At 33.9% G+C, this 11047-nt stretch overlaps 2 protein-coding genes across 2 annotated transcripts in view; one reads left to right on the top strand and one right to left on the bottom strand.

Moving 5' to 3' along the window:
- LOC134851891 (uncharacterized) overlaps window positions 1-2529 on the bottom strand; it is a 66650-nt gene extending 64121 nt beyond the window's left edge. The window contains exon 1 of the mRNA XM_063868166.1: window positions 2263-2529. Coding sequence (XP_063724236.1) covers window positions 2263-2390 — 128 coding nt within the window. The 5' untranslated portion in view covers window positions 2391-2529. The remainder of the gene's footprint in view (window positions 1-2262) is intronic.
- Window positions 1-11047, top strand: part of LOC134851470 (clathrin heavy chain 1-like) — a 519829-nt gene that overhangs the window by 203595 nt on the left and 305187 nt on the right. The gene's annotated exons all lie outside the window — the stretch shown is intronic.

The raw sequence follows: 11047 nt of genomic DNA on the forward strand, positions 1-11047 counted from the left end.
TTTTATATAATGAAAACGTCACACATTTTAATCTAGAGGCAAAGCGAATACCACAAACATAGCGCTGCAAGCCGTTAGACAAACAATGAAACGAAGTCAATTGAGTAGAAAACAATTTAAAAAGTCGAAAAACAAACAATTACAAAAATTTCATAATTTTATTTGATAATTTGACAATAATACGTCCAGCAATAGAATCTCCGGCTTGAACTAAGTATTCAGGAAGATTTAGCAAACCACAGTTAAGCCAACGTAACATGCGTAAACTTCCGTTGAGCCGAAATCAAAATTTTTGTTACCAAAAATTTTGAGCTCCAAAAATCTGAAATTCTAAAAATGTTATCCTTTAACAGGCTTACAGGGCGTAAAATTGTGCTGTTTTCAAAAGACACAAACATACATCACAAAGCCGAAAGCATTAAGGCTGATTAAAACTGTAAAGTGAAATAAGGAACATAAAAATTCTGGGAGGTGGTAGCTCAGCCGACAAAATCAGAGGCGGATTTAGGGGGGATGCCCCCCCCCCTAAGAGATTCGACCCCCTGCCGACCCAAAGGGTTCCTCTTTGCACTATTTTGAGATATCCATACTTGGATTTTCTAATTTTTCCTTTTTTTGGCCTGTTTTTCAAAATTTTACCTGTGGCGTAGAAAATTTGACCAAAACAGGGTCTTTCTAGTGCTTTGGGAGAACTCGGAAATTCACTTTGATCGACCTCAAAAAAGGTCGACAAAACTTTCGAAATTTTTTTGAAAATCATCCCCTCGAGAAAATCCTAGATCCACTCTTGGACAAAATATAACAAGGATAGCCAGCTGATGTGCAAACATCACAGAATGCTCCGACAACGGTCTTAGAAAAAAACATTTTTTTTCCAAATTTATGTCGTTTTTTTTCTGTGTGGTGTGATAAAAAGCTCTGAATGAAAAAACAAAAATTTGGCAAATTTGACACTCATAGTCAAATAGACCATTTGAAAAAAAGTTGTTGTAAGACCAGAAAAGCGAAAAAGAAATTGTGAAAAAATTGTTTTTAACTTTATAAACTTATTCTATTTTTTTGCAAAATCTTTTGTTTGAAATTTTAATTCTCAAAATGGCGCTAAAAAATCCTAAACTAATTTTATTCGAGCAAAACTAAGTTTTTCCTCTTTGAATTAATCTTAAATAAGCTACTCTAAGCCTGCAAACCTTATGTTGACATACCTTATTAGCTAAAAATTAGACCAAAAATCAAAAATATCAAACCGATTTTTCTCGACACTGCTTTAAGTGTCTTTCAGAACTTTTAATGTCTTTCGAACCACGACTGGACAAGCTTTGATAAGATATAAAATTTAAATTATTCCGATGATTCTTTGTGGCACCTGATTATGCGTGGAAAAAAATTAAAGCACATCCGAATATAAAATTCCTCCACATTTTTCAAATGGTCGGAACAACAAGACAAACAAAATATTCTTGAATTTCTTGAATCATAGTGAATTTTTCAGTTTAAAAATATTCTGACCGGAAGCGAAACTATAATGTTCCCAGGTTTCGTACTTAACTTTATGCCAGAGAAGCCAAGAAATTTGAGTTAATTATGTACCAAGCTATCAAATTATTGAAGTGATATGTTCAAAGATCTTGAACTACAAAAGGCTTTAATATTCCCATTTGATACCACTTGCTAAGCGCATGAATAATCATAAAACCTAGTAAAGTAGTCTTGACTCTTCCATTTAGTGCCGCAGGTAAATTTGACTGAGGAGGAAAAACCCAGTCCGTTTTTCGACAACGAATTTTTCAAAATCGTCAAATGACGACTCAAGTGGCTTCAAAAATTCTTGGCTTTTAAAAAAAAATACGCAGAATCACAACAAAAGTAGTTGTAAGCGCCAAAATTTGTTAGAAAAATAACTCATCTTGGTCCATAGTTCCCTTTCCTTCCAAAAGACCAGTGGGGCAGTGGTCGAAACAAAATTTGTCAGAAAAAAGATTTTGTTTTTGCTTCGCAATCTTAAGTTTTAGTCTGCTATCGCCTATATTATCTAAACATTGTTCTTCAAAATCGTTCTTCAAAATTTTCTGACACGGTACTGAACCACTAAGTGGTTCTTTTCTGTTTTAGGGCCCAAAACTGATCTTTCTTTTATTTTGAAAAATAGATCAAACGGCTCTAATCTGATTGCTTAAAATTATTTCCAGCAAAAGAAAATAATAACTTTCAATCAAAAAAAGAAGCTCTTTTAAAAAAATAAATAAAGGGTACTTTACTGACCGATTTCTCTCCCAATCCTGTTTGTTAAGGATGTAGTCTCTTCTGATGACATCAAGGATCTCGTGCAACTCCTCGACTGTCACTCCCAGGGTTCCGACGTCCACATAGGACATCTTACGATTGTCCATTGCTCTTTGTCGGCTAATTGAACGGGATGCCGAGTCAGATGTATTCCAATTGTTCCGTATGACAATTGATCATCGGAAATTTTGATAGGACAATGGCCATAGATGGCAGCTGATTAAAATAATTTTTTTTAGCTGTGTCGTTCTTATACTTGACCTAAGTTTTATAGAATTTTGCCTGCGTGTTATTTATTTTAAACTAATTCAAATCGTTTGTCAACATTTCAGTTGAAGTAAGATACCATTTTAAGCTATGAAACGAACTTTTTTATCCGATTACCTTTTAATTGCAATACGTAAGATCTTAAAATAACATACTATTTCAAAAATTATGTAAAGGCAATATTCAATTAAACTAAAAACAACACGTCAAAAAAACTACCACAGATTCGGCGTGTCACTTTCTTCGAGTAAAATTGAAACAAGGTTTAATCTGGTATGAGATAAGAAATAAAAACGCGACAATGAAGCGTGAATAACGAAAAGACAGTTAAATAAGTAAATTGGAGTGTTTTTATTGATTGATTTGGCCGACAACTTATGATCGTAAATGGCACAAAAATTCTTTACAGAAGTAGCAACTTTGTAGCTGGTAGCAAAAATATATGCGCGTGTATTTAAATTGAGGTAACAATTTTTCAAGAATGGGTAAAAAATGAAATTTTTGAAATTTTTCAAGTGCAATTGATTTGTCTACAAGTGGAATCCATTATTTATAGTTTAATGGTGTGCGTCAGAATTACTTCAAAAGTAGTTATTTATCAATGGCCGAGGTACAGTTTTTTCTTACAGTTCAAACAAGTGGTATTAACTGTCTATAAATGGTAAGAAAGTGAGGAACTTTTTATGATTAATGTTTAAATGTACCACAGCGGCGTAAGCATATAATGCATTATTACATCATCATAAGCGACAATTAAGAAAAACGATTGAAAAACGCACACCACATGATAATGTTATTTTTCTTCAAAATCACAGATGGCTTGTGATTCAAAATGAAAATCAAAACTGCAAAATCTTATTACTACCAAAAAAGCTGAAGTTTAAAAAGTGAGTTTAGCTTGTGGGCTAGCTGTTGTTGTGATTGTTAAACAAAAGCGTAGAAAATATCAAAGGTATTCGACCTAATTAAGCGAGACGTTTTTGAGCTAAATTAACTAATTGGACAGGTGAAAACGCGTGCATGCATAAAGCTATAAGTGTGGCTTGTATTTTTAGCTCAACTGACTTTAACTTCAATTTTCTATACCAAATTCTTTTTCTTCTGTCTAAATCATGAGCTGATCCAAAGTATGATGGTAATAATTAAGAGTTCTTCATCCAAACAAACAACAGCCAGTCGTAACAATCATAAAGAAGAATCAGGCAGATTGGTATAAATGACGTTAAAACAACATTTAACATAACAATGAAAAGACCAGCCCAAAACTTATGATAATGGTAGGACCAATTGTGATAACTACAAATATTTTATCATTCCTTTTAAGGATCTCTATCGGAGAAGAGGGTTTTGGAAAATGGACTATGACCTGTTGCAGTGCAGGTAGCTTAGAATGTTCTCAGCACACTGATTTACACAAAGGCGAAGCGGCGCTTCGCAAACACTAGCGAGAGCACGACAAAAAAGTAGCTTTATAAAGCCAAATAAGAAAAAATAGAATTAAGCTTCGAATTAGTGAAATTGCTATGTATTAGCTTCGAAACTGCGACCTCGATATATGGAGTCTCACGCCCTGCCCTGTCCGCCACGAACGCTTAACAATCGGCAAACTAGTCACAAATAAAGCAGCTAATAAAAGGCCAATACGATCCAGCAAAAGCGGCACCAATAAAAATGGACATTATTACACAAACGCTCATTGAAGTTCGAAAAAAAATAATAATAAAAGGCAAAAAAAAAATTTTTCTAAAAAAAACGATTGAATTGGGCTTAAACATTCAAGAATTAATATCTATTTTGACGAAAGCAAACAGTTAGTTTTGAAGAAGAACAATAATTGGAGTTCAATCTCTGACCAAGATCGGACATAAACTATTTTTACTTTTCAGTTTTAAATTTTTATTCTAATTTTTCAATAATTCTGTTTCGAAACATAGAGTGCTCTTTGCACACCAACCGACTATCTTTCATTGAAAATAGTTTATCTTTAATACGCTGGCCCATCAAGTGGAAGAAAACCCCAACGATCGGTTAATGGTAAATGAAAACGATTGAATCATTTTCATCTCCTAGATTAGCATATCTAATGTTTTCCGGATTATTTTAGCTCCATCAAGGTGAGTAAGCTACTGCATCTTCCATGCCATTTGCATTGTTTTCCACGAGCAGTTGAGCAAAATAAGATGTATATTCTTCGGGCAACTGCTGCGCGGGGGAATGTAAGATTTTGTAAAACGGGGGTTTTGGTTGTTAGTCATTGTTGTAAGCACTGCACCTCCAAGTCCTATCTCCAACTGTTATAAACCCTTGTGAAGGAGTTACGATTAATCTACTTTAAACATAATGAAAACAAAAAGGGCAAAAATTCCAATTAGAAATTGGTTAGTAAATCAATACAAAAACAAGGCCATTTAGTTCAATTGCTAATTAAAAAAGTTGGAAACATCATGTTTGCGACATTAATTTTGCTAACTCATCTTCAAATGCGCCTAGAGTAACGATTTTGCCATTTCATCTAAAACAAGCACCTAAACAGTTCAATGAACTGAAGCTTAAAGAAGAGTATGTTTTTGCTCTTTCACACAATCTTTCACGGCAAGGCATGAATGAAAAATGAATTATTAGAACGCATAAATGAAAAAAGAAATCATTTGCATAGTTTCGCGCACTTTTCCGGGCTCTTTCACAATTTTCCGGCATCTTTCCCTCAGAAAGAGCAAAAACATACTCTTCAACAGTTAGAACATAGCTGAAGATGGCCCCGGGAAAAAGCGCCGCCATCGGGCACTTCTTGCCCTCAGGCCGGGCTCTTTTCCCTCGAGTATCTTTCAACTATGTTCTAACTACTACAAAGTAACTGAAACCAGTTTCTTCATAGCACGAAAAATGGTCGTTGGGCTACAAATGAATGATAAGTTGATTGAGTAAATGAGCGTGTATTAAGTTGTTTGTAATATGCAATATTCAACGACAAGCAACACTTCAAAAAGCAACTTTTTCAGAAATTTTTTTAACGAGCGTAACAGATGATTGCGTCAAGTAAAAAAAAGCATTTGCATTGCAGTCGGGCATCAATATTTTCAAATAAAATTTAGTGCCCAGTTCGGAAAAGTTGAATACTACTACTTCAGTTTCGAGCACAATATTACGATTTTATGAAGCGATAGCGAGGTTGATGTTATTCACAACATAGCTTCAGTTTCAAAGCAATCATTTCAAAATTTTCTTCAATGCATGCACTAGTAGGTCAAAGTATGCTTTTGTTGAAACACTAGTGCACAATATGATATTTCTTTTGCTGGCATCGCTTCTTAAACGTGGTTCATAAAAAAAATCAAGAACTCTGTTTTAATGCATAGCTGGACTTCGAAGTGAGCGAGTGACCTGATAGTTGACCAAGAATGACTTCCTCACAACACGTACACATCTCACACACGTAATATTGAAACAGAACGAAGACACTTAACCAAGTTACACATTGACCTGCTTCTGAAACTAAGGTCATTAAACTTTGTTACTTTGTTGAAGCTGAAGGTTGAAGCTGGAAGCGGAACAAAACAGGCAGGTAAACTTTAATCAGCTTTCAGCTAAGTGCCATAGCTGAAACTTAAAATTAATGAATTGTGTCATATCTGAAACTTAACGTTAATGAAACACTCGACAAAAGCAATCGGCAGCATTTAAGCCATAGCTCAAAGACTGTCGATAGCTTTGTCGCAAGTCCACTCTTTTAATTTTTTAAACTGATTTTTAAAATTTTTAAACTTTTAAACTTAAAAAAAAATACTGATGAAACAAAAAATAATAGACAAAACAAAACAAAAGTTGACGAAAATTCAAAAACAAAATTGAAAAAAAATTGCAAAAGTTACATTACTTTGTCTCGAATGCTTTTCAATTTCAGGAAAACACAAAATTTCGGCATTTTGAATTTGAGAAAACACAAAATATGTATTCAGAAATGTTCATTGAGCGGTAACTAAGCCAAAAACACTGGCGTGACTTTTGAACTACCGTTGAGCCAAAAACCAAATTGTTGCCATGAAAAGATTTGAGCTATAAAGTTAAGAAATTCTAAAATTTTTACATCTGGGTTTTCGCTTCAGCACGGGACGTTAACTTAACTTTTCCCTTGAAACCACACAAAAACAGATCATTTAATGGATAAAACAAAAATCAAAACCGTTTAGAACGACTAATGAAGCTTTAGTGAAACAAAAACGAAAAGGAATTGAAAATTTTTTTGAAAAGGAATGTTTCAGTCTGAAAAAAACGACACGACAGATCCTGTCCTGATTCGAACCAAGGAACTTTGCCTTCCAAGACGTAGTTAGTAGCTCTAGTACAGTGTGCCGGCTAAACCAAAAAAATTGGAGTTTAAAGAAAATCAATCTGTGTAGTGATTCAAGTGATGTTCTTGAAAACTATTTGCCAATCTGAAAAATGTTTACATTGCGAGTTTATAGAACATAACATGCTGATTGCAAGCTGTAAAAAAAGGCTAAATTTTTCAAAGCACATGCCATCAAACACATGAAAAATTATACCAAATTGAAAACCAAAAATACTGCTCGTATCAGGGCGAAGACCTGAATGTTTCGACTGCCTTATAAGGACTATGCAGTAATAACATGGAACATTAAAATTAAAAAAAAAATTGAATTTTTTTATTTGAGATTTTTTTGAGAGAATAAATATATCGCGCGTTTATTGCCCCAAATTGGCCAAAATGACAATCTTTTCTTTGAACCCCCATAACTTCACGAAAAATGATCACAGGTGAAACATCTTTTCAAATTTAAATTCAAGACAACATAAATTTTCGAATGATCGATAACAAATCCGTCAAAAATGGCTAGTTAAATAGTCGAAATTTGTCTGAAGAAAGAAAATCACCACGAGCACAAATATTTCTTTACTTTTGTTACGAAAGTCAGAACACAAAATATCTCATGATCTTTTCTTGTCTGATGGTAATTTGAATTACAAAAAATCTAGAAAAAACTTTATCAAAATTAAGGAAAAACTTCAACAAATACAATAATTTAGATTTTCCCCTCATTTTTTAGGGCCGGCGCTTAATCCCACGCATACGCTAAGCTACAGAAATATGGTTCTCGTCTAGAAATGCAATAATACGACTGAAAAGCTGGTCAGATTTCAATTTGAAAAAGAGAAGTGAAACTGAGCTACTGATAACTTGCGAAACAAAAAATAATCCAAAATGCCAGTCTATTTGCTATATCACAATGTTAAATAAGGCAACTAAGGCAATGACGTAGAGTGCGTAGGAAGTTGCAGAAGAAATAAATTATCAATTCTTCGCAAATTTACTTGATGAACTACTTATACAAAGAAGAAAAACAAAATTAGTTAAGCTTAAGACGGAAAAGCTGAAAGGAAAAGCAACAAGGAAAAAGTCGAATACATGCTAAACTTTTAGCTAAAAACCGCCTTGTCCCTGCTTTAGAAGCATATTAGCTAGTTTCGGCGAATTTTGCGGGCATAAAACTTTTTTTGCTTGCTTGCAATTGGTAAATTGCCAAAACTATTGCGACAACTTGAAACCCCTTACACTTCCATAGCCAAAAAACCGTAAAAAAAATGAAAACTACACAACAAAAAAAATCAAGCGTAAAGTCTCCACTAAAGCAAAACTAGTTTCACAACCACAGAAAAACAAATACAAGAAAGACATTAAACATTTCTTAGTGATAGAAAACAAAAAACCTGTAGTTCCAAATATCTCATTTGTTGAATACTAATCAATTGTCATCACTTCATTTTTGTCACTCCAATTTTCGAAAAAGTCAGCAGAAAGCACGTGGAAAATACGTTTATAGAAGTTAGTCGAAAACCCTGAGCAAAAAATGTTTTTTTTTTCAGAAAAATTTTCATCGCCTCATTTTTAATCATTTGATATTTGAGCTTAAGCCATTCAAAAAAAACGAAGTGTGTCTTGGAAAACAAAACAAACCATTATACTGAGTTAAAGAAAAACATACGCAGCTAGCCCAAAAGACATCGCGACCAAAGCTAAGAAGCAGTCAAAAAATCAAATTTTTCTATACAATCATTGTAGAACGCAGTGTATCAGACCACAAAACAACCTATAAACAGCATGTTTATCAAAGCGTAAGAATTTCAGAGACAACAAGTTTATACATCAAAAAGCCTAATGCTACGGGTTAACAAAAATTGGTCAATGGCGCACTTTGACAATAACACAAGCATAACATTGCAATCTGTATACACAACATCGAAAAACGACATCCTCAAAACATTCATGATATTCAATTTGAGACAAACATGTCACGAAAAACAATCACCAGCGTTGAATAAGCATAAGGTCTCATTTACTAATTGGCAAGAAAGGCAACAATAGTTGAGTAGAAGCCTGTTGAATCGAAAACAAAAGTTTTCACGCATCAAATCTCTTGAAACACAAGCCGATACATATTGAGCCAAAACCATTTAAGCATAAAACAAAAAAGATACTTTATTAATAAGCAGAGCTGGTGAATTTAAGAATCATAGAACGACTAGCAATTTCGGTTAAAAAAACTTAAAGTAGAAAAAAATTCCACGCAATGGAATGATAACCGACCAAAACTAAGCGGACAAACGATAGTACAACAATCAAATTTACTCTGAAAATCTTTTCTTAATAATATTGAGAAAAAAAAACACGTTCTGGACAGGACTCAAACCCCAGAACTTAAGATATCAAGGCACAAGCTATGCCACTAGGTCAAACCGGAGGGTTTCTCAAAATTAGAAAAACCGCGAAATATCATATAAACGCACGGTAAGTTTTTTAACAAAATTTCTTTTATGAGCAAATGGAAGAAAAAACTAATTTCCCATTACAAGTGAACTCGCTCTTGCAAGTGAAAACACGCCATAACTTTAGGTAAAATGATCAAATAGCAAAATCTTTTTAACTTAGAAAGCAGGATATCTTTTTTATCAGATTTTAAAGAAAATTGAATAATTATTACTCAATTGTACGCCTACATTAATAAAAACTGAACTCGTAAAAAAACACGAAACAACCTCTTTACACTTAGCTTTTAAATGCCCATGGTTCTTGTCAAAATTTCATCTCCAAGAAAAAAATATTCGGCTAAAATCGTTTATTTTAATCATTCTGTTCGCCTACAGAAGCCATAATTGATATAAGAACTCTTAAAAACTTAATACACGAAACAAAAAAAACAGAGATTACTCAAAAATCAATTTGTTGAGCTCTAAGAAAAGCCGAACGAAAAAACCTCTCCGGACAGTATCATTTATACAGAGGCAAAGCGGAGCTTCGCACTACTTGCGATACAACACAATCATAAAAAAGCAAAAGTCATAATACCTTGAACCTAGGACCCAACTAAAGCTGGGACCCAACTAAAGATATTTTTTGAATTTGTTATTCTGATGCGGGACAAAAACTTGTGTTTTCAGCGGCTTTGCCCAAAACCTTAGTTGTTTCTCTAACAAAATAAGTAAGAAGACTGAAAGTTTTGTGATTCTGGAATTTTCCAACGACAACCTTTCTCTTACAAAATGTTAAGGAGTGAAAACTCTTCTGCAGAAAAAATTGGCGCAACTTCTTTCAAAAAATTTCTAAAAACGGTCAAAGCTCAGCAACTTGACTTTACAAAATCCGTAACTTTTTCTGCTAAAAGCAAGTCGTGATCGTTAAAATAGAAACAATTCCCAAAATCGTGTTTCTCGATTGAAAACTTAATCTGTGAATTGGCACGGTAATTTACGAGTAGAGTAAAAAAATTCGAAAACGGTCGAATTTTCACTTAAGTGAAGGCCATAAATGGTTTCTAAAAGAAATTGTGCGTAGCAAATAAAAATTGTTAAGCTTCCAATAACCAGTTGTGTCAATTAAACCAGTGATATAAGATTTGGCAGGTTAGTTATCGAGAAAAGTCCAAAAACGGTCAAAACATCAGAAAATTGGCATTTCCAAGATTCATAGCTTTTTCTTTTAAGATATTGGGCGTAGCCGCTTATGCAGAAGAAATTTCCTTGAACCCAGCAGCCCAGGTTTGGTACGGTAGTTCTCGAGAAAATTAAGAAACTTCTCTCAACCGGATTTTTCGATTGAACCCAAAATCTCAGATGTGGGAGGTATTTTTCGGTAAAGTTCAAAAAAAATTAGGGAAAAACGCTCAAAAAAATTTTAAAATGACTATTCCGAGGACGATAACGTCTTTTGTCGAAAAAAGGGAGTGGTCGCTGATACAGACTGGAAAGGAAGACTACTAAGTCCAAAAAAAAACATTTCGAAAAACATATGACTAAAACATTTGTCTCAAGTGTTTTCTGAAATAGTGTTATATTTGCGGGAAACACGCCCAGAAACACACAGGGAATGAGTGCAGATGAGTCCTGTGAACAAAGTTGTTTACAGGACAAAATGCTTTACCCTTACACAGGTACTCTTTACCTTGCTATCTTAAGCACAGAGGCAAAGCAGATCCTAGCACAA

The sequence above is a fragment of the Symsagittifera roscoffensis genome, chromosome 7 (assembly GCF_963678635.1).
Source record: "Symsagittifera roscoffensis chromosome 7, txSymRosc1.1, whole genome shotgun sequence".
Taxonomy (NCBI): Eukaryota; Metazoa; Xenacoelomorpha; order Acoela; family Convolutidae; genus Symsagittifera; species Symsagittifera roscoffensis.